Consider the following 21494-nt stretch of genomic DNA (forward strand, 5'->3'; position numbering starts at 1 on the left):
TCTAAGCTCACTTCGGCGGAGTCTCTCTCCTCCAGGCCCGGGTCCGTACCTTTACAATCCCTTGCACCGAGAGCTTTCGTCACGAGCCACAAGTAAAACCGAGCAAATTTAAATTAAACCGTCGGTTTTCATTTGCCAGAGCTCGAAATCAAGTGACTCGAGTGAACGGGAAGATGGAACGTCGCGTGTGACCGAAACTCAGATTCAGAATATTTATTTACACTGGAGGAATCCGATGAGCTGTAAAGCTCTTTTTCACAGATGTCCAGTGGGGGCACAGGGTAAGAACGTTACAACGACAAACACGATAGTCGTGCAAAGTACAAGAAAGCTAAACAAATCACACAAACGCTAACAAATACAACTAAACCATCCCCGTCCTACCAGGCAAAGCCCACTGAGGCATTAACTTAGTTTTTATAAGCGACCTGGCTACCACAAATGATAGCTCACCAAAGTGGCGTAACATTTGGGATAAGGGAGAGAGAGAAGCCGATTCCGTGCACCGACTGAACGGCCGGAGCGAGCCCTGAGATAGACGTTCATAGATTAAAAACAATTACGATCGCGCGCGTATTATTTCCGCAGGGAAGCCTTGCAGAGGTGGAGCTGCAGATGAAAGGGCGGTGGACCAAAGGTGATTCACCGCGTCGAGTGCCAGGTACCAGGTGCCGATCTCAAATGAGCATTGAGGCGGTGCTCATCTCCTGTTTACAGCCCCTTAATTAAAGGTGGAAATTACACATTCCTATGGCAGGAGTGCGTCTATCCAAAGGGCAAACACTTGACTTCCCCCCAACGTGATAATAATAGTATCGAGCCCAGGGTGGATGAAAGGCTGAGTACACCCCCAACAAGGATGTGAACTCGCAACTTTCAAACTGCGAGCCGCTCGCTCTACCGCTGAGCAATGTGACCAACCACCATCACCAGGCACCAACAGGAGGCATCCGTGGGGCTACCACCTCCGAGGTACAAAAGAAACGGGACACATCGTGGTAGGAAGAAGAATATCTCGCTCTGCGGAAAACTGCGCTCAAACGCATTGTTTTAAGTGGTGGATTTTTATTTCATGACTGACAAAAAAACAGGACTTTTAATCTCTCGGCAAGACTTGCAGATTGGATAGCGGCTACCTCTAATAGAGGATCTTGGGGAAACCAGAACCGGTGGCAACGCTATCAGAAGCTGAATATGTATTATTACGGGAGGAATCCGATGAGCTAAAACGCTTTTTTCACAGATGACCAGTAATTCACAGATGTCCAGTAATGATGTCCAACTCTAGGCAGCATGCAAAATGTGGTGCCATTGCTGCCAATGTGATTTTCTTGACCTGGGAGCGGAGCGACTCATTCTGTGATCCATTGCTTTGGAGGCAAGGGGTGGAAGGCCTGGACTGCATGGTGGCCAGGAGATGCGAGTGCAGCAAGGGGGTTCATGGACCCATCTGTGCAGATAGGAGAGTATTCTTAGGTTTTTTCGGTAAAGTCACGTAGGTAAAACATCAAAATTAATGAAAATAAAATAAAACAAAAATCACGACGTTTCGGAGGCAACACAAGTCTCCGTCATTGCCTCCGAAACGTCGTGATTTTTGTTTTATTTTATTTTATTTTAATTAATTTTGATGTTTTACCTACGTGACTTTACCGAAAAAACCTAAGAATATGATTCCTTGCAGTCACGAAAGCTTCAAATCTACAAGATAGGAGAGTCTTACCCCCTCGTATGCGTGGGGCGGTTTTCTCAGTTTTCTCTGGATTCATCCCACACAAAGCGAAGCACCCATTGTATGGAATCGGCCAAGCATCACATTGCAAGACCCTCCTAACGAAAATGTCTCCACTAAAAAAAAGGAGCATTATTGTTATTTTAAGATTGCACATTGCACACGAAAGCACTAAACTATAACTGTAAACAACGTGCGTTTATGTAAACACCCAGAGCTGTTGAGATAAAAAAAATAAAGTGATCGTGCTTATATGGCTGTGATGAATTCGTGTCACTGTCCCACCCCCTTGTGCCATTCATCTTCGAAAGTCGCGCGCGGAGAAATGAACTGGCCGTATTCTCCAGGGCCATTCGCAGCCTCTCACTCACATTCCAGTTATCTCTCTGTTGCTCTTGGAGTCTGTGCGGCCGGAAGCTGCTGTGTGTCAGAGTACGCGCGGAAGGTCACGGTGGCCCGTTTGTTCCGGGCAAAAGTCCCCTCCGTCTCGGCGAGCGAGCGCCGTCGTCCCATCGTCTCCCCCACTGGGTGCGAACGCCGCGTTATGTCCCCTCGGGTGGCAGACAGCGGGTGTCTGGAACGCCACGTGCGAACACGGAGCAGACGCACGCTGGGTGGACACTTTCTCAGCACAGAGAGCTGCGTGGGATTCTGTTCAGCTGTGTCGATTTTCGTGGAAGGCCGATCATAAACGAAACGATAATAGTCCCCACTGCGTAAACGCGGGCCGAATGCATTGTACAATTATGTAATGCCGTGTATGTGTAAGTCCCTGGATTATCGAGAGAGTCCTGCATTGAGTAGAGTACAACATACCGATGGGCTCTCGTGAGCTTCCTCGATTGTCGGGATTTCAGACAGCAGTGGAGTGAGCAAGGCATTTCACGTCCGCACCTTTACCTTTATCTGCATTGAGAAGTTTAGACAATTTCACGTTTGACTTCACACGTGGCGATAACACGAGGGTGCCCAGAGAAACCCCAACATGCGTAGGGAGAGGACAACGCGGGGTGATCTGCACAGGTCGATTTGCGAACCCACTTGCTCCGCTGCCATCTCGTGACCACCTCGCGGGCCAGCGGCTGCGTGGGAGTTCCACAAATTCCTCCGTGAGCCGCAAACCCCTCGCCTGCAAAGTGCCGGATCACAGGCGTGGGTCCGTACGTGCGCCATCATGCCCGGCTCGCATATCGACGCGTCTGCATAGCATCATCACATCGGAGATATGATTTAGATTTGTTTTAATGTAATAGAAAAAAACACACTGTCAGAGTTGTTGTGCCCCGGGGGTTTAACGCGAATTGCATTCATGGCTTAGTCTGCACGCAACCTGGAATAATCTGCGAGTCAATCTCAGCCACGGGTCGCCCACAGCTCCACACGAGAGGCACACGAGGAACGGTGTGGCGAGAATGGATCGTGGAGAAACGTTCGATACGAGCAACGGTGCCCATAAACCATCCCATTTCGTCAAACCGCGAAATGCTAATCATGTTTTTTAACCTGGCAAGTACTTTAGTGGGTGGCCATCTGGGAATGCGAGAATGCTCGGTGTGGCAGGCTCGGGCTACGAGGTGACCAGCCGCCGGAATTGAAGCTACGCATTCTGGCTGCGTGAGGTGTTGCGTGGGCGAGTCTTTTGCGAGTGTCAACAACAACAACAACAAAAACACTCGTTCATTAAATTGGCTGCGCATCTCCTCGCCGGTGCAGGATGAGGCGGGTGAAGACGACGTGGGGGGGGGGGGGCGACGTTGATGATGGCTGACGATGCGATGGGAGACAACGCGATGGGTGCGGATGAGTCCAGTCGGTGGCACCGTGGCGGTGCCGCGATGGCGCGTCCGCGGGTGTTGCGGTGCGATGGCTTGGTCCGATGTATCGGACGACACACAGCGCTCTGCTTGTCGGAGCCTGCGCGGGCGAGATGAGAGAGAGTGAGTAAGGCCGCGTCTGTGCGTGGAGCACGATCTCCCCGCACCCTCCCCACCACGGCCGAGTTGGACAGGCGCCATCAGTTCCCTGCGGATCCCAGCGAGCGCAGGAGGTCAACATGAGATGAATGCGTTGAATTTTGCGGTTCCGCGCGCGCGGTGTGGGCAATCGCAGCTCGACCCCCCCCCGCCCTCTTCCTGGCCCTCAAGAACAATCGGCCACCTTCACCGCGCCGCCGTCCGCGGAACTGCGGTGATATCTGTCCCACCCACCCACCCGGGTGTTTGCTTGCTCGCTCGCACGGGAGCCGCAACGCCGCGCTCAAGGCCCTGCTCTGTGAGCGTGCTTCTCTCGTGAACGTGCGGCGAGCCGCCGAGATGTCGTTGTTTTTGTTCGTCCCGGTGAAGTGTCTTGCGTCACGTGCGCAGAGGGGTTGTCGTCGTGGTGGTGGAGGGCTCCCGCCGCGTTTATTTCGCAGCAGTTCCACCCCCTCCCCCGCCCTGCACAAGCATCCGAAAGAGAAATAACACATCGGCTTCCGTTCCGCAGCCCCCCCCCCCCGCATAAAAGTGTAAATATGTTTTTCAGCCGAGTGGCCTTTTGGCCTCGACTTATGTAAGGTGCCGGTATTTGCTCTGAACGGCGCTGGCTCTGGATGCGTTTTCTCGCGTCTCGGTTTCATCAGCGGCCGGGCACGCTAATCACAACCCTGCAGCGTTTTTGCCGTGCAGATGTAAGTGGTGAGACCGCTCCGTAAACATGCACGGGGCCCTGTCAACGTAGACAACATTACTATCCATTGATGGCAACTCTGATGGTGACGATGATCCCGCACCTCTGATTAGCACGGTTGGCTACGTACGGTGCGAAAGAAGTTCAACAGACACACTTGATGAAGATGACGCCGATGATGGCAAAGCAAATGATGATGACATCAAAATTAAATCGTGACGATGCCAGCGACGATGACGACTAAGATGATGAATCAGCAGATGTTGGTGCGACCAGCCGAGGGCACGCTGTGTGTGAGCGGGAGCCCGACCGTGGCCCACGGGATCCAGCCATGAGCTCGCCACGAAGCCCTCGGCGTCCCCACCTCGACCCGTGGGGCCACTCACGAAGCGCAGCAGCTCCTCGTCCCCCTCCTTGCGAGCAGACTCGCAGATCTGGAACTCGTTGAGGCCGGGGCCACTTGACGAGGGGTTGGCTGAGATGCCTTTGTTGTAAGCGAACACAACCACGAGCGTGGCACTCACCACTCGCTTGCTAAGGTGGGAATGTGGCGGGGGGGGGGGCTCTCCCTTCTCAAGCGCAGCTGAGGCCGTGAAGAGGTGAAGACGTGAAGACGTCTAGACGTGTAGCAACATTACTGTATCAAGTGAAGAGAGCTCTAAAAGACAGGACCTTATATACTGGTTAAGGGGAGGGGGGAGGAGCCACGATGGGCCGGGGGGGGGGGTATAAGCTGGTGAGGTGACGACCTGTGTGCTGCAGTTGTGGCTACGCCTCGAACTTTGTGATGTCGTTGGTAGATAAGCAAGCTCAGATTAAGCCGTCCTTTTGTTATGCTCGCCGGTGGGTTATATTCCAAAGCATGCAAGCAGTGTGTGAAACGGTAAAGAACTACTATGACTGTACAATTATAAGGCAGCTAGAGTTTGGCATGGTTGATGGCATCGTTCCAATGATTTCTTAATTTTAAACCATCCTCTCGGTTGAAGTTGTGTCTATGTTTGTATATCTGGATGGCTTCATGGACAAATCTTTGGTGGCACCCGGGAGGTTTGCAGAGTACTTTGGTATCGGAGAAAACAATCTCATGAGAACCCGCTGTGTTGAAACAATGATCAGCTACGGCCGAAGAATTCGTTCTGCCGTGTTTCAAATCTGATTTGTGATCGCGAATTCGGTCAGAAATATGTCGTTCCGTCTCCCCGATAAAGCAGTCACCGCAGGCACAACTCAATTTGTAAACACCGGGGTACGATAAGTCAGGAATGACGACCTTTACGGATGGGATCTAGAAAGAGATAATGTAGTTACTACATCACGGATAATGTAGTTACTACGCCACTGATAATGTAGTTACTACGTCACTGATAATGTAGTCACTACACTACTGATAATGTAGTAACTACACCACTGATAATGTAGTTACTACGTCACTGATAATGTAGTCACTACGCCACTGATAATGTAGTTACTACGTCACTGATAATGTAGTTACTACGCCACTGATAATGTAGTCACTACACCACTGATAATGTAGTTACTACGCCACTGATAATGTAGTCACTACACTACTGATAATGTAGTTACTACACCACTGATAATGTAGTTACTACGTCACTGATAATGTAGTCACTACGCCACTGATAATGTAGTCACTACACCACTAATAATGTAGTTACTACGCCACTGATAATGTAGTTACTACACCACTGATAATGTAGTTACTACGCCACTGATAATGTAGTCACTACGCCACTGATAATGTAGTTACTACGCCACTGATAATGTAGTCACTACACCACTGATAATGTAGTTACTACGTCACTGATAATGTAGTCACTACGCCACTGATAATGTAGTTACTACGTCACTGATAATGTAGTCAGTAGTCACTACACCACTGATAATGTAGTTACTACGCCACTGATAATGTAGTCACTACGCCACTGATAATGTAGTCACTACGTCACTGATAATGTAGTTACTACGTCACTGATAATGTAGTCACTACACCACTGATAATGTAGTTACTACGTCACTGATAATGTAGTCACTACACCACTGATAATGTAGTTACTACGTCACTGATAATGTAGTCACTACGCCACTGATAATGTAGTTACTACGTCACTGATAATGTAGTCACTACACCACTGATAATGTAGTCACTACCCCACTGATAATGTAGTTACTACGTCACTGATAATGTAGTCACTACGCCACTGATAATGTAGTCACTACGCCACTGATAATGTAGTTACTACGTCACTGATAATGTAGTTACTACGTCACTGATAATGTAGTCACTACACCACTGATAATGTAGTTACTACGCCACTGATAATGTAGTCACTACGCCACTGATAATGTAGTTACTACACCACTGATAATGTAGTTACTACGTCACTGATAATGTAGTCACTACACCATTGATAATGTAGTTACTACGCCACTGATAATGTAGTTACTACGTCACTGATAATGTAGTCACTACACCACTGATAATGTAGTTACTACGCCACTGATAATGTAGTTACTACGCCACTGATAATGTAGTTACTACGTCACTGATAATGTAGTCACTACACCACTGATAATGTAGTTACTACGCCACTGATAATGTAGTCACTACGCCACTGATAATGTAGTTACTACGTCACTGATAATGTAGTCACTACACCACTGATAATGTAGTTACTACGCCACTGATAATGTAATCACTACGCCACTGATAATGTAGTTACTACGTCACTGATAATGTAGTTACTACGTCACTGATAATGTAATCACTACGCCACTGATAATGTAGTCACTACGCCACTGATAATGTAGTTACTACGTCACTGATAATGTAATCACTACGCCACTAATAATGTAGTTACTACACCACTGATAATGTAGTTACTACGTCACTGATAATGTACTGAGGACACTCACTCGACGGGATCTCCTCCCTTAGCCAGTGGTGGAGATTCCACGTTGCTGTGGCGGGGGTGTGGGGGCGAGATCCTTCAATGCAGAGCCACTGTGAACTTCCCCACAAAGTGGTCCTGATTTAGATGACCCCTCCAGAGGAAGGGATGATGGGCTGGGTCAACCCATAGCCAAGATTTTAACGTGCGAGCTTGCAATAGCCAGCCGCTCGCTCTACCGCTGAGCCACCAGCCTTGAATTATCCACTGCTCGATGAACGGCCTCCCCACGGCGTCACGGGTTTGAGGTGCCACCACACACCCACACAAACATTGCACCGACAAAAAAAGCAAATACACCCCGGGGTAGTCTTTAACAAGCTGTTGGGGCAAGTGCTGTTAACGCATGGGGGTCGGTGTGGCCAGCACCACACCCGGCCGCCTTTGTCTTCCCAGTGTTGATGTTGACAGACCTGACTATGGCTACTTATTTAAGGCTGAGTCGACTCTGAATCCCTTCTGCTATCCGTGCGCTAATCCTTAAGGCGCCGCTCACCCATTCACGTACACACAGACACGCACACACATGACATTCAAAAACAAAGATCCGCCAACTAGCCCACACGGGCTGTTCCGGCAAGTGCTGTTAGCGAGCATCTGTGAAGGCCGGGAGGACACACGATGGTGTGGTGACGCCAACACCACCCCGAGCCGCCTTTGTCTCCCCAGTGCTGATGTTTACACACCACACCAGGTACTCATTTCAGGCTGAGTCGACCTAGGGGAGGCCTCAGGACCGGATCAGAAAATCGTCACCGGTAGCGCAGCGCGCTAACAATGCGCCACCGCTCCCGATACCAACATATATAAACAGACGCACGAAAACATACACACATACACACGCATACTCACATACACACACATACACACACACATACACACACACATACATACACGCATGCACACGCATGCACACACATGCACACACATGCACACACATGCACACACATGCACACACATGCACACACATGCACACACATGCACACACATGCACACACATGCACACACATGCACACACATGCACACACATGCACACACATGCACACACATGCACACACATGCACACACATGCACACACATGCACACACATGCACACACATGCACACACACACATGCACACACACGTTTGTTTCTCCAGTGGCTTGTACCGCCGGCTGGCCGCGAGTCTCTCTCGAGACCCCACCATCATCCCTCCCGCGTGTGCCTCTCTCTCTCTGTCCCTGAGGCTCTCTGCTTGCTGCTCGCTCCCTTTCACACACTCGCCAGCGAGCACCCTCCCTGCCCCTCCCCTCCCTCCCTCCCTCACCACCACCGCCGCCGCCGCCACGCGTGCTGGTGGTGACATCACCAGGCAGGCAACCGCTGCTCAGGCTTGCTGGTGGCTGCGTGTCGCTTGGTGGGACGCGCCTTCAGCGCAGCTCCTTCTCGCAGCCGACCGAGCTCCATCGCACACTCGCAGCGGACGGGGGCCCGCGCAGCGCGAGGGAGGAGGAGGGGGACGAATTCTCGCTAAAGTAGCTGAGACCCCCAAGACAACTGCCGCGCCAGGAGACAGCGGCCCCCCTCACACCAAGGGGACCCCGTCGCCTGCACGGCAGGTTACCGTGACCGCCTTGCTGGCACACGGCACCTGCGAACCCACGGCTTGGTGGTGGACCTCCTGGCACCACCCTGAAGCCGGGCAACGCCAACGCAGCCCTCGGGGCGCGCCTCTGGGGCGGCCCGGAGCAATGCGCCGTCGCCCGCACCTGCAGGGAGCGCTGCTGCTGCTGCTGCTCCACGCGTGCGCGCAGGTGAGGGAGCGACCAGGCGACGCGGACATCGAGACGCCGTCTCACTCACCTCTGTTGGGTAAAGGTGGCCGGGCTTTGCTCGCGGCTCGGAGCGCTGAGCGCCAGCACTGCTGAGATCCACGGGGATTGAGCCGCTGCCTGTGATGGAAGCGGTGTTCACGTGTAGTGAGTTGATGGTCTAAGCCCAGTTATCATCGGACTTATATAGAGACGCATGGGCTCACATAGAGACCCATAGACTCACATAGAGACACGTACACTCACATACAGACTAATAGACTTATATAGAGACTCATATATTCACACACACACCCATAGACTCACATAGACACACATCGACTCGCATAGAGACCCATAGACTAACACGGCAAGTTGACTGCACGCAAAAAAACATATTAAATTCCTGCACTTAACTTGGCTGAATTCCAGCGCTGAGAATGAAATATTGGGGTTGACCGTCACACGAAGGACATTTCTCTCACACGCGGAGCGGGTGGGAATTAAAGTGCTTCCAACTGTTTAATTCCGAGCTCACTTGAAGAAGGAGTCTCAGAGGTAGCCGTAATACCTATGATGGAATACATCACTCGGAATGCGCCCGATCCCCGTCCGATCTCACAAGCTAAGCAGGGGTGAGCCTGTAGAGTGGTGGCTCTTGGATGGGTGGCCACCGTGCACAGGAGGTTGCTGCAGGCTGCAGTGCAGCACAATGCGCTGGTGCGCTCTACTTTGTTTTGCTCTCTCGCCCAAATGCTCGCCACCTTCACCGACCGGCGTGGTGAAGTATGGTCAGATAACCCCGGCGACTCGCAAGGCGCGCTGGAGAGAGGCCCTCATCCATCAGTGAATTGACAATCGAGAGCTCCACTGGCGGAGCAGTGGAGGACTTTCTCGACCGCTTTACTGACTCTGCTGTTCGCATCCCGAGCATTTCCTCCGTGGCACATTCCGGCGTGAGTTGCTATGCCGGGGAGATCATTTACTTTTACGAGGAGCAGTTAAACCGGGATGCGAGGCCGCGTGCTGCTCTATCATTGCCTCTGTAACACCGATGGAAACACACCCCTAAAGCAGTGACATTTACAGTGACCCATTTACAGATACGCCACTGATTTCCCAATGCTCCTCCCTTTCTCACGTTCCTCTCTGCACATCATGAGACGGTAAAGCAAGGCAGGCGGTCGATTTATCCACCCAGAGGTTGAGAGTGTTGAGAGTTCTCTCTTGACGAGCTTGGGTTTTCACCGGGCGTACAGAGTCCATCCTCCCGCACGCGAAAATACTCCGCAAGGAAAATCGTCCCAAACATCCCAAGCCAGACCCTCCTGGTGATTATTTATTGCATTTCCACGGTGAATGAGTTCCCCTTTCGGAAACCCCATGCCCGTGGATCTCCGGGGAGGTGGTTTGGGAAGGGGGCTACTGGAGGAGAGAGGGCGGTGGTGCGATCCGGACGACGAGGAGGAGGAGGAGCAGCCACCCGCCGTGTTTGCTCGCACAGATTTGTCTCCGTGGAGGCGACAGAAGGAATTCCCGACAGCGCAGCAACAACAACAAAAACACCCCCACGTCTCCTCTGGCGACAGCTCCGCCCGCTTGCCAGGCGTCACTTGTGGGCCTCACTTCATTGTTTGGCCATTATTCGATCGTGGGAAAAGGCGACAGCGCCGCTTGTGATTCCGAAACAAAAGTCGCGAGTGTCTTCCTGCTCAAGGGAGCATTGCGACGGCGCTCATCTCCTGTTTGCAGCCCTCGGCGGGGAGCGGAAATTACACATTCCTATGGCCGGGAGCGAGTCTCTCCAAAGGACAACCGCTGTCCTTCTCCACAAAGTGGCGCAGTGGTTAGCGCGCCGCGCTCTGTGAACCCCAACGACCCGCGCTAACGATTCCCGCTCACGGCCACCACCAGTGACGATTCTCCGGGCATCGACTAGGTTCACTCAGCCTCAAATGAGGACCTGGTGCGGTACTTAAAAACATCGCCACTTGGGAGACGAAAGTGCGGCCGGGCGTAGTGCTGGCCACCCACCTCCTCGTACACCGGCGCCCCAACAGTAGTGTGGAGGAGGATGTGGATGTGGGGTCAACACTGTAATATCGTCGTCTTGTGTGTCTTCGTCGACAGGTGTGGCCCAATGTCGCTGCCGGGCAGGCGGTGGGGGGGCCTTTGCCGGCAGCAGCAGCAGCGGCGGCGGCGTCGGCGCTTCGTCGCCCGTACTGCGAGTGGCCGTGCCGCTGCGCGCAGGGGGAGCCGCGCTGCCCCGTCGGGGTGAGCGCGGCGCTCGATGGCTGCGGCTGCTGCCGCGTGTGCGCCAGGCAGCCGGGCGACGTGTGCACGGAGGCGGACACGTGCGACCCTCACAAGGACCTCTACTGTGACTACTCGGGGGACAGCCCGAGGTATGAGATAGGAGTGTGCGCACGTAAGTGTCCCCCCCCCTGCCCTACCGCCCGACTCGCGCGCCAGACGGGGGTTTTGAATGAAGCGTCGGTCAGGGGACGTGGTGGGTGGGGTGGGGTAGCAGTTTCACGATTGAGCAATATTCATATTGTCCCAGTGAGCGTAGCTAGTGTGGGGGGTAGGGGGTGACTTGCCCCCCCCCCCCCCGCAAAGATATGAGCTGGGCCCCCCTTGACGACCACCATGAGATGCGTTTTTAACAACAGTGTCAAAGAACAACAACTTGTTTTCAACGGAGTGCCCCTACAGCGTTAAATATTTGAGACTGTGAGCGTAACGATGCGATTAGGCAAAGAGGAGCCGCGACATAGAATAGCCTCGGTGCGACCGCGCGAGACAAATGCACAATGTTGGGGCCCCAAATGAGCGATTGCCGCACCCCCTGAGATGATAATTTCGTCACTACGCCACTGATAATGTAGTTACTACACCACTGATAATGTAGCTACTACGCCACTGATAATGTAGTTACTACACCACTGATAATGTAGCTACTACGTCAATGAGAATGTAGTTACTACACCACTGATAATGTAGTTACTACGCCACTGATAATGTAGTTACTACACCACTGATAATGTAGTTACTACGCCACTGATGTCGTCACTACGCCACTGATGTCACTACGCCAGCGTTTTGTCCATGTCTGTTCCCCCCACTCCAGCACTCCCAGCCGAGGTCTGTCCATCGCAGCAGTCGACATGGATGCACCACAGTTAGTGTGGTGGGGTAAAGTGTGCGTACTCGCAGCTCTTGCGAGACGTCTGGCCGGCGTGGAAGAGAAGGCCAAAGCACCCCGGAGAGGGCTGCTCTCTTGAGCTCCGTCTAGCGGAGGCCCGTTCCGTCAACAGTGTAGTAACCACTTGCAAGGCTGCGCCTTTAACTTTGTGTATATGCGTCAGCTGCCACCTTGCAGACGAGATGTATTATATCGGCTTTTGGCATTGCATGGGGTCGCATCACGTTACATGGAGCGCTCTTGCCAGTAATATCTGATGATCTGGCAGCATTTGTCAAATTAGCCTGACTCTGCTGATGAGACCAGAAAGACTGAAATTGCCCAAAGAGTTTATTTACGAATTTAGATTTTTGCTCGATATTATTGTTCCGAAAAGTCAATGGGTGGATAGACTCAGCAATACGAAAATTTACAAGTTTGGTGAAACACATAACAAACTTACGCTTAACTTTGCTGTCACTTACACGGTGCACTTCATGTAAATGTTACATGAGATGACACCGTCGTGTTGATGTGAATGCCCTAGACGTCTCGTTTGACGTAGCGAGCTCAGTAACGTGACCCGGCCAATGTAATTGACACACCCGGGCAAGAGGAACCCACGCGTGCGGCTCTCTCGAGAGAGAGCTGCGATCTTCAACTTGTTATGTCACGTGATGTGCCAACGTCACGGCAACCTTTGTTGTCGTCCACGCCTCGAGAGAAACGTGTCGAGTCCGAGTTGATTGGTTGAGGACACCTCTCTCATTTCACGCCGAGTTTCAATTTGATGATGGCTCTTTGAGTGGCAGATTTGGGCCGGAAAGGCGTCACGTGTGTAAACTAAAAAACTAAACTTGACCCCAAGAGATGCAGGATCGTCTCATTTGCAAGTGACCGGACACGTGACCACCTACGTCTAACGCCTCTTGTCCACAGCCCACTCATGCCAACCTCTTTATCTCTCCATCATCTCACTCTCTCCATCATCTTCATATTTCTTCATATATCTCAGCCCGTCACATCTCTCCGGGGGCCATAGCATGGCAGGCCGCTCCACGAGCCTCCATGGGCCACATCTTAGCGTGCAGGTCGCCAGTGGAAGGAGCCCTGGCCCCGTGGTCGATTGTGAATTTGCGATGGGTGGGGCTCTGACAGCGGGCACTGTGATTCATTTCCGGCACTGGAGTGTCACTTTGTATTTCTGGACGTTGAACTTCTTCCGCACCGTAGCCAACCGTGCTAGTTGGATTCGCGAGGGAAGGACAACAAACTAAACACAGAAAATAGTTCTAAAGAAATGAGCTTTCAATCGAGATTATTTAAAAGTAAACAGCTTCAGTGGCTTCCTGACCGGTGCGCATCTTCGTCAGATTTGCTTTGATCGGAAATTGTGCCAATGTCCACGTCACCTGCAGTGGTGAATCTCGTCGAGGCCGAGTTGGGTGTTGGGAATATTTGGTCGAGATGGGTGTCTGGGCTCATGCACGGAAGGTTCGTGCGCCGTAATGCGGAGGGATGACGATCTATGAGAGGGCGATGCACACAAACCAACCGAACTAACGAGACGACCAGCTACGATTACTATGCCTAACCCCAAACAAATAGCAAACCCAACAGTCAAACCATCGCTCTCAACAAGCTAACTGGTAACCACACTAGCCCATGAAATATTCATCCTACACCTCAACCTTACACCTAACCAACCAGACAATACTATTCGTGCTAACGCTAACCCGAACCAACGAGCCCTAGCTATAACCCTACCAGCCCCTTACCCCACCTCTGCTGCCCTCCCATGGCCTGTGCAGAGTTTCGTCCCGATGTGAATATCACCACGAGAATCGTGAAGCAGCCAGCATGATGGGGATGGTTTTTTTACAAGTGATATATCCGCTGGATTGATTTCGTTCACATTCTGTGAGTCGAAGCTCAGTGCCCTCCTTGATGACGCAACGCGTTCCTACACGCCATGGGCCGCGGAAGGATGAATTCTGGATATTTGTCAATTGTCCTTTTCGCTGTTGGTTTGTGTCTCTTCGGCCAGTTTTCTGCAGTGTAAGCCCCTAACGGGAAGGCATCTATGCGCTCAAATTGTGTTCGGAGTGGATCGACTTGACGAGAGTTGTCGTGCCCGATCCCCTTGTCCCCCCCCCCTCTTCCCCATGACGGACGAACGGACCGAGCTAACGCGTAAACCCTTTCCACCTCAGCTGGAAAGCGTTAGGCCAGGCCGCGCTGTCCCCGCGACGTTGATCCCGACTGACACCCCCCCCCCACTCGACCGCCTTCGCGCCCCCTACCCACCTCCCCTTCACCGCACCGCCGCCGACACCGCCCTCGGCCGCACAGACAGCGTCGGCGTGGGCTGCGAGCTGAACGGGCATCGCTACTACAACGGGCAGAGCTTCCTGCCCAGCTGCAAGTACGCGTGCACCTGCATCAACGGCGCGGTGGGCTGCGTGGCGCGCTGCGCGCTCAGCCCGCGGCCGCCAGCGGAGCGCTGCCTGCGCCCGCGCCTGCTCAAGTCGGCCGACCGCTGCTGTGAGGAGTGGCACTGCCTCGACTCGAAGAAGGTGAAGAAGTCGGCGCCCAAGGCGCTGCTGCAGAGCAAGCCGCGGCCAGGTGTGTGTCGTGTGTGTCGTGTGTTTTGGACTTATTTCGCACCGCACGTAGCCAACCGTGCTAATCGGAGGTTCGGGGGAAGGACAACAAACGTACATAAAGCACGTGCGTGTGTGCGTGTGTGTCACCTCCGATTAGTCACTGATGGGTGCCAATCATGAGCCTGTGTCACGGATGGATGTGTGGGTGATGGGTGCGTGTTATTGCACCTCCGATGCGCACGGTTAGCTACGTACGGCACGAAAGAAGTTCAACGTGCACACATTGGCGGATGTGTCTAATCAGTGGCAGCCATGTGACGCGGCAGCCTGTCGCGACAAGGGCGCGCGTCACGGGTGTCACTGCAGCGTGAGCGGTCCTTGCCGAGGTTGAGTGACGATGAATGTAAGTGGAGTGTACTCGACGTACCCGAGTTAAAAACGCCGATCGGGAGAGCATCTTCCCCCTCCCGCCGCTCCCTCTCCCCCCTCGTGTTCACCTTCTGAAGCGCTCGCTCGTCACCGTGGCGTGCGCGATGACCACCACCACCACGTGACTTTTCTTTAGTGTTGTGCGCGGTGCATTTAGCGCCACAGCGCGCGGATTTATAGCGTTTGTTTTATTTGTTTGCTGGTGACTGTGTATTTCATATCGGAATCGCCTTCAGTGCTGTTGCTGCTGGCGGCAATAAAAGTTGTTTAAAAGTCAAAATTTCCCCCCTCCCGCCTCTCCCTCTCTCTCTCCGCCGTTCCCTCTTCCAACCGCTCCCTCTCCCCGCCGCCCCCTCTCCCCGCGGCTCCCTCTCTCTCCGCAGTGTTCCGCGGCCACGGGAAGCAGTGGAACAAGAACTGCCTGGTGCAGAGCACCGAGTGGAGCGCGTGCTCGCGCTCGTGCGGCGTGGGCATCTCCACGCGCATCACCAACGACAACCCCAGCTGCCACCTGCTCAGGGAGCGGCGGCTCTGCCTCGTGCGCCCGTGCGACCTCGCGCTCACCCGGGGCGTGCGGGTGAGCGCCGGCCGCGGCACCCTTCACATCGCCACCAGCATTCAGCAATTTCATCATCATCGTTATTAGCATCAGAAGCATATGCAGCATCACCATTATCATCGCCATTGTCATCAGCAGCTGCATCGGTAGCAGCCGTGACCAAGCTACTGATGGATATAAAGTTTCCCAAAGCGCCCCCCCCCCCCATCCTCCCGCTCACAGTCGTACGGTGTAATAATTGCACATCGGCTGATTTCATCGCTCCATCTCCGCGGTAGGAATCCTCTCGGGCACGTTCCCTCCCGTGGCTGCCACTCGGTTGCATCGTGTCCGGCCAAAGCTTTTGTACAAAGTTCTCCGTAGGAAACAGTGCCGCAAAATCCATTGTCGGACTGTATTTCTGCGCTCCTGGGTCTGTGCTTCGCGTCTTCGCCATCCCGCACTGACCGGCGCGGTGAACTGTGGCCAAATAACCCCCACCACGATGTCTCGCACGGCGCAGGGAGGCCCTCATCCAGCAGTGCGCCGAAAGCAGGCTGCGTACCGCGGACTCGAACGCAACATCGACCGCTGCGTCTCTACCCACAGTGGGCGGACGAACACGAGATGACGAAAGACGCGCGTGCGTGTGCGCGTGCGTGCAGGACGGCAAGAAGTGCGTGCGCGTGTACGTGGCGGAGAAGCCGGTGCGCCTCGAGCTGTCGGGCTGCGTGTCGCGCTCCGCCTTCCAGCTGCGCTACTGCGGCGGCTGCACGGACGGGCGCTGCTGCCGGCCCCTGCGCACGCACACGATCCCCGTCGACTTCGACTGCCCCAACGACGGAGGGCGCGGCGGCGTCGGCGGCGGCGGCGCCGCGGGGGCCGCGGGGGCCGCCACCGGCACCGCCGCGACCGTCACGTGGAACGTCATGTGGGTTCGGAGCTGCTCGTGCCACTGGGACTGCGTGAACCCCAACGACATGTTCGCCGAGCTCGGCAACTTCCAGGCGCTCGAGGAGGAGGAGCAGGAGCAGGAAGAGGGGAACGCGCGCGCCATCGAGAACTAAGCGAGGCTGAGAACGGCTCGATCCGCCCCCGGAGATCCGTCGAGAGGGGGAGCAGCGAACGTCGCGTTGTGCGCGCTTTCTCTTGTCGTCACCAGGGCTTCATTTCTCAACGAATATTCCCCTCCGGATCGCTGCCGATGCAATTGCAGTGGCTGGCATGTGATTAGTCGTAGCCAGCTGCTGCGAGGAGAGGTATACTGGATGTGGGGCGCCAGCTGTGGATAGATTTTCTGGGTCGCCGATCCAGACATATCCAGATGAAATGAAGCCCTGGTTATTGTGGGAGTTACAACAGCTGTTCAATCTGTTGCGCGACATCCCAACGTTACCGCATTTATCGGGCCCGACGAACGTGTAATTATCGAACATTCATTTTTTTCCGACACCGCGCCGATGTCTCGATCATTACCGACAGGTCAAACGTGTTTCAGTCACTCGTCAAGATGTGTGCATAGTTCACAGCGTACGTGGACAGCCGTTCGTGGAAGACAAGGTGAAGGCGTTTCTGTTTCCGCCGCTAACGTGGCTTCGGCTAAGCATGCTCCTCTCACCGCGTGCTGATGGGAGAATCGGCCTCTCCATCCAGTGTCCGGTGAAAATGCGGCAATGTTTCCGTCACCGAAGATGTGGAGGGTGACATCTCCCACGACGGCGCATGTCACCCGGTTCACCAACGCGCGAATCGCGCTCCGTGTGCGAGAGGCGAGCGGTCGGAGCCGGCGCGTCGTGTCGAGCGATCGCGTGTTTGACAGCAGCGATGGCGACTCCGTGTTGGGATGATTGTGATGATGGCGGTGATGTCGATGATAATGGCGATTGTCAATGATTGGATTGTGAATGTCAGCAGCTGCAACCGACGAGTGGCCTGGTGATAACAATGTGGGCGACTGCCTACGAGTTTGCGCCCCGAACAGGGTCGATGCGTTAGGTGCACTTTGTCGAGAATTCTTTCTCAAAGAAAGCCATTTTTAAAAAAAAGTCAAAGTGTCTCCATGTTCAGATGAGCGTGGGGTGGTGCTAATGTCCGTCGGTGGCCTCGAAACAGCCATGGAAATTCCACATTTATCGTGGGGGAAACGTTTTTCCACCACATGGCAACTACCACTGCCTCGAAAGCCATTGTAAGCACTTTAACCCAAACGGGTTAATGTTGGAATCGAAGCGAAATTGAAAAGGAATAAAAAAAAATGTGCATAAGATATTAAGAGGACTTCCGCTCAGCACAACCACACCCTTCGTATGTACTGCATGTGTATGCATGTTGAACTTTCTTTCGCACCGTACGTAGCCAACTGTGCTAATAAGAGTGTGCGGGGTCGGAGGACGACAAACCGAACGCACCTCGCCGTGCGACTCTTCTTCTGCAGCGGATGCCGACGCCAGCCGGGTTCCACAAGACCCGTCTCCCTGATGCTCACGCGATAAAGCAGAGCACAGACAGACGGACACAGTGGCCCCCAGAGTTATCTCACAGCTCCCCTATTTGCGTGCCGACACGGCCCGTGTTCTCCTATAACGGCGCCGCTAGTCGCGTTCCTGAATAACACACCGCGTTATGGAAAAATCGCATTCCAATAAATAATTTAGAACACGGGGGGTAGAGCGCCAGTCCTCGATAACACGCGAGGTGCGTAACTCAGGCCGAACATAGACTGAGATGCGTGGGGTGGCATCTAGAAGCATCCAGCAGCATCCCACGGCCTTGCGCGATGCTACGCCGAGGCAGCCGTACGGCCGCTTATTCCTCCTACTCGCGCGACGTAGCTCCGTTCACTCAATCGCGTTGTAGCCAAATCGCATCCGCGTTATAGAAAATGTGCTCCCTAAAAACATTGAATCGCGTTATATCCCATTCGCGTTATGAAAACATGCGGCGTTATAGGAGAGCAGGCTGTACTTGATTCGCGGTGGGCGTTATGGTGCCGGCATGTCTGCTGCTGGTCCATGATCCCAGACCCAGGGATATCTCACTTGTAAACAACCTCCTGGGGTGGCATCGCCCTCGTGTGCCACCAATTGCCGAACGTGGCCAGAGTGATTTACGTGACAAGCGTTTTAAATGAGCGATGTTGGCAAGTAATTCACCCACATTGGCCGCCTAAATCGGAAACGGCTAAAGTGTTGCTACGTTTGTTGGTACCAAGTTGTGTTCTGTCCCATGGACTATTCTACCTGGTAACTGCAAGACGGAGCTGCTAACTTGTTCATTTAATGTACGCTGATAATGCCAGCTTGCTTTTCTTGCTTGTGAATGTTGCAAGGGTTGAAACCATTGCATGTTAAGTGCTTTTCCTGCCACATTGTTCCAACTGAAGAATGGGGGCAGTGGAGGTGACCAGGTTGGTTTAAAGGTCAGAGCGCTAAGCCATCACGATGGAAATCCTGGCATTGGATCCCAGGTTTCAGCCGCCCGTGATGGATCTGTTCTCCAGTGTGATGAGCTGATCATCTCAGCCTGGTTCAAAATTACTGCAAAGAAAGAAAAAAAATCACACTAAAATAGCTTTTGCAATGTTCGGTGTCATATAATGAACACATTTTGCAGAGTATCCAAGTAGTCACATTCGTGTGGACGAAGAGGTCAACTGAAGCGACCTCAGCAATAGTTCTGTGATCTCATCTCGTGCGGCCGTTCTCCGGCACAAGGTGGTACACTCCTGGCTGCACAGTTTAGAATGGGATGTCTTTATCTCAGCACGTGATGCTATTACAATTGGAATACAAGGGGTGGGCGGTGATGGGGGAAAGTCAGTATAATGCAGAATTATAAAGTTACGATGATGAAATAACTCTTAATCACGTAAACCATTGCCTAATATAATGTCACCGTGTATCAAGCGGCACAAACTCAGGAGCAATTAAACAGCTCACTCAGCCTAACGACAAATTAATGAATGTTAGCGATAGCACAAATTACATTTACCGAGCAATGAACATCACGTTGTGTGCGGCTTGCGGAGCTAACGGAGCATTGAGACAATTCCACCGTGAAGAGAACAAAAAGCAAGCCACGCGTTTAAAATCCTCTGCAATTATTGTACAGCCTTCTTTGCTATGCCACTGCTGGGCGAGGGCCTCCCCATGCCTTGTGGGTCGCGTGGGTTGTTTAAGCATCCTTCAGGCTAGTCAGCGCAGATAAGTGAAGGCGGGTAGCATAGGCGTTGGAGCGCACTACGGTACAACAATGCTGTGCGCTGCACGGTGCTCTGCCGACAATGTAGCCCCGCAGCAGCAGAGAGCGCCTGTGTGATGAGTGGTGGCCACCCATCCATTCCTTCGAAGTGGCAATCCAGACATGAGGTCAATTGTTTGGGCCACTGGCCTATTGTGTATTGGAAGACACCACGGCTGCTGCCTCCACGTGTAATCGAGCGCCCACACAGGATTGGTCGTTCGGACACAGCAACTGCGAGCACACAGACCACGATGGGCTTTTCCCCACCGGGAATCTGCAGAGCCGTAGCGTCCTGTCGTGAAGTGTTCGTTCACATGGCCGAGCTGCAGAGGCCAAGGAGTCGCGAGTTTGTGGGGCATAGCTTCCAAGCGGCGCCAAGGCGAGTTTTACTCAGCTCCCTCCCAGAACCGCCGAAAGGCCACACCTGTGGCCCTTACGACCGCAGAAGCGCCGAGTTGATGCGGAGAAAAATGTCCCCGCATGCATGCACGATGCTCGACGCAGTGAACGTCGCTGCGAAGGACGCTGCTGTTCTCGGTAATTCCCTCCCTCCGAGGTGTTTGGCTTCTCGACGACGGCTCCAGGAACGTGGAACAAAAACGTCGTGACATCGTGCGCCGAAACGACCGGCGGTACAGAAAGCAGATGGGAGAACGATGAAAACGATTTCTTAGGATGCCCACGGCATAGGCTTAAGGCTACGGCGCTCGCTGGCGTGCAGGGCTGTGAACGCGCTTGGCAGACTCGGCTCACACGCGGGCCAGCGGAAGCGGTAACAGAACACACGATCTCCTTACTCGCACGGTGCCAACCACTGGCCACCATGCCTGGCCGCACTCGTGTGCCATCTGTGAGCTCCTGATCACGGATGGCCTCAAGGGTGACGGGAGTGTTCCTATGACTGGCGCTAAGGGCAGGCGATCAGGGAAGCGCTCGGGCTGCGCGCTCGGCCTTGAAGTCGTGTAAATGTATATCCTCAAGTAGTGCTTGTGGCTTTTTATTTTATTCCCCGGCGTATATTTGCTGCAAACGAAATAAAAATAAAGCAAGATGGGTTTTTTCACAACCGGTGCTTAAATGTTGAGATGCGTGTTTTGACATTATCAGTGGCACAGGTGCCACATTCATCATAAGCATAAGTTCAACTTGTGCGGCAATGTTTGCTCGCTCTGAAGCGAGGAGACGACTCAGAGACGCGAGGAACCAGACAAACGGGAGGGCGGCAGCAGCAGCCACGCGGTCAACAGGCGCCAACAATTGTGCAAGCTCTGCTGTCCTCTATGTTGAACTTCTTTCGCACCGTACATAGCCAACCGTGCCAAGTGGAGGTGCGG

General features: G+C 53.4%; 1 protein-coding gene and 1 long non-coding RNA gene across 3 annotated transcripts; one reads left to right on the forward strand and one right to left on the reverse strand.

Moving 5' to 3' along the window:
* The first annotated feature begins 588 nt into the window (after positions 1-588).
* Positions 589-21206, forward strand: LOC144932377 (CCN family member 2-like). 2 transcript variants are annotated; one of them, XM_078856350.1, is made up of 6 exons: positions 589-661; positions 8638-9164; positions 11292-11589; positions 14698-14970; positions 15764-15957; positions 16584-21206. In XM_078856350.1, exons 1-6 carry the CDS (start codon positions 616-618, stop codon positions 16983-16985), a joined length of 1740 nt encoding a protein of 579 aa, XP_078712476.1. In that variant the 5' UTR covers positions 589-615; the 3' UTR covers positions 16986-21206. The 2 variants fall into 2 exon arrangements, with proteins under 2 accessions (XP_078712476.1, XP_078712477.1); XM_078856351.1 differs by lacking the exon at positions 589-661 and adding an exon at positions 3588-3669 and having other exon boundaries at positions 8723-9164.
* Positions 1936-8586, reverse strand: LOC144932379 (uncharacterized). The gene is made up of 3 exons (XR_013636906.1): positions 8496-8586; positions 3944-4167; positions 1936-3646 (listed from the first exon to the last, which is right to left on the reverse strand). It is a non-coding gene; the product is annotated as an uncharacterized LOC144932379 (long non-coding RNA).
* Positions 21207-21494: the final 288 nt, after the last annotated feature.

Source organism: Lampetra fluviatilis, chromosome 5 (assembly GCF_964198595.1).
Source record: "Lampetra fluviatilis chromosome 5, kcLamFluv1.1, whole genome shotgun sequence".
Taxonomy (NCBI): Eukaryota; Metazoa; Chordata; class Hyperoartia; order Petromyzontiformes; family Petromyzontidae; genus Lampetra; species Lampetra fluviatilis.